General features: G+C 34.8%; 1 protein-coding gene across 1 annotated transcript; it reads right to left on the bottom strand.

Moving 5' to 3' along the window:
• Positions 1 to 1,492: 1,492 nt before the first annotated feature.
• LOC111693113 lies at positions 1,493 to 2,100 on the bottom strand. The gene is made up of 3 exons (XM_023457254.1): positions 1,833 to 2,100; positions 1,594 to 1,772; positions 1,493 to 1,522 (listed from the first exon to the last, which is right to left on the bottom strand). The coding sequence occupies exons 1-3, from the start codon at positions 2,065 to 2,067 to the stop codon at positions 1,493 to 1,495; spliced, it is 444 nt and encodes a 147-aa protein (XP_023313022.1). The 5' UTR covers positions 2,068 to 2,100.
• Between the last annotated feature and the right edge of the window lie 71 nt (positions 2,101 to 2,171).

Genomic DNA, 2,171 nt, shown 5'->3' with positions numbered 1-2,171 from the left:
CGCGCTAGCCTAAGGGCCACCTTAGCAAAGCGCATCCCAGGCTGCATAGCCGCACTACCCTACCCAACCATACCACACATAAACATGACACTACCCCCGGGGTTTACACAGACGAGCCGGCGAAGCAAGAAGAGCGCCAGAAGAAAGGGCCCTAGCCGGCGGGGCCCAGCCAGGACAAAAGGAGGTCCCACAAAGCGCCTACACCGGCCGCATTTGCGGTCGGGGTAGACGACGGATGGGGCCCACCTACGAAGGCTGTCCAGGCCTACACGAGATGAGGCAGGATAAAGAGGGATAATCCCCCTCGATCCCAAATCATTGAGGCCAATTTCTAGCCATAGAATAATGGCGCGAAGTATTTATTTTTGAGACTCATCGCTCAACTCACTTTGATAAAACTAATGCAACGATATGTTTTAATTTATTAATGTCTTATTTTATTTTTTATATCTCCGAAAGTTATTTAAACAGTACCTACCGAGAGAAACTTCTAACAAATCGAATTTCTGTTTTAGGCATCGTGGAATATATGAAACGTAAGTAGGCCCAAGCTCTAAATGGGGGGCATAGATTACAGAGGTTTAGATATGAATCTGCCATGTATTAAAATAAGTATGCGTTTAGCGCCACCTGTGAGAAGTTCTCCAACTAAACGCCCCCCACCTACAGGCGGCAATAATAATAATTATTTAATTTTATGTAAATTATCAAATCCAATAAGAAATTAGAACAACCTGAAAAACAAAAATAACATTTATTAAAACAAACGTTATTCTTGTTTGCAGGTAGTCCTAATTTCCTTGGATCATTCATTCATGTTAATAAAAGGGACAATTAGAATTTATAACTTCTTATTTATTGTTATTGTAAAAAAGAAAAAGTACAAACACACTATTATAAGTATCATGCAATACATTATATTATGATTAACACACATCTAAAATAAAGACGAGGGCACTTACTTATGTAAACATATAAACTGTTACATATCGAGATGATTCCAAAAATTCCTAAAAGTACGCATCTAACGAGTAACCATATTTTATAGTATACATCTTAATTTCAAATCGGTGGTTCAAATATTTTCAAATTTGTCCGTCATTGTCGACTATTTTGATTTTGTTTACAAGTTCGCGCATGTTCATATGGCTGCTTTATTAAGATTTTAAAGTGATCGTAAACATAAACGATAATATATATTATTAATATGTATTATTGTTAGTAGTTATATCTTGTTACAAACAAACTTTCAAAACGAAACTTACTTAGATAAAATCAATAACGAAACTTAAAGTAAACAAGAATAACATCTAATTTTATCAATGATCGATATAATGAATATATAATATTGTAGGTACTTTGTATACAACAATTACATAAAAATAATAATATAACGCATACTTCCCATAATATTTGGGTTATAAAGATTATAATACCTATATATCTGCATATATTACAATAAGATCTCACATTCATGACAATTACATTACAATTATCTTACAAAAACATACTGTGTAGGTACCTGAATTTCAGATTGGTACATTTTTATTTACATATGGACAAATTTGACTTCATTACAACAAATCAACTTACCAAATCCATTACAGGTGTTGTACATATCATTTCTCGATACTCACTAAATGAAGTACTAGCATGTTTCTCAATTACTTCAGCTGTTGAAGTACTTGGTTGATCGTGGGCTATCTTTGTTTGTTTGCTGTAAACATGTAACGGCACATCTTGCTCTTCAAGAAATGCATGGTCGATGACTTCTGAAAATTATAAATTATATTATAACAAATAGTTTCATATTACAATTTTAAATTGTTTACCATGAGTAACAGTGGATGTTGGTATGTCAACTTCTAAACTATCAATAGTTGGTGGTGCAGGAAAAGGTAAGTGTAGCATAGGGACTACCTTTCCAGAGATTTCCTTTTTGAAAATACATATTTGTGGATTTATCCTCAGTTCTGAAGTGAATGTGACACAAACTATACATATGATCGATATATAAGATCGGGTGTTAAGGTTGTTAAAGCTGTATTGCCACAAGCTTCTACCCATTTCTGGAACCTTCCCATTTCCTTTTTCGGATTAGGAAATCAGTGCCTAGTAGACTGAGTGTCCTCACATCCTTTCACAGCGCACTTCCTAAATCTCACCATTCT

This window comes from Anoplophora glabripennis, unplaced genomic scaffold (genome assembly GCF_000390285.2).
Source record: "Anoplophora glabripennis isolate ALB-LARVAE unplaced genomic scaffold, Agla_2.0 scaffold1762, whole genome shotgun sequence".
Lineage (NCBI taxonomy): Eukaryota > Metazoa > Arthropoda > Insecta > Coleoptera > Cerambycidae > Anoplophora > Anoplophora glabripennis.
The sequence above is the reverse complement of the archived record's forward strand: the minus strand, read 5'-3'. Positions and strand labels throughout refer to the sequence as shown.

What these genes read in the sequence shown, in the direction of transcription:
- LOC111693113 (XM_023457254.1), bottom strand. Translation starts at nt 2,067, where the DNA reads ATGGGTAGAAGCTTGTGGCAATACAGCTTTAACAACCTTAACACCCGA. An exon ending in AACATCCACTGTTACTCATG is followed by an intron (nt 1,773 to 1,832) that starts GTAAACAATTTA and finishes TATAATTTTCAG; the next exon opens with AAGTCATCGACCATGCATTT. An exon ending in CAACACCTGTAATGGATTTG is followed by an intron (nt 1,523 to 1,593) that starts GTAAGTTGATTT and finishes TCTGAAATTCAG; the next exon opens with GTACCTACACAGTATGTTTT.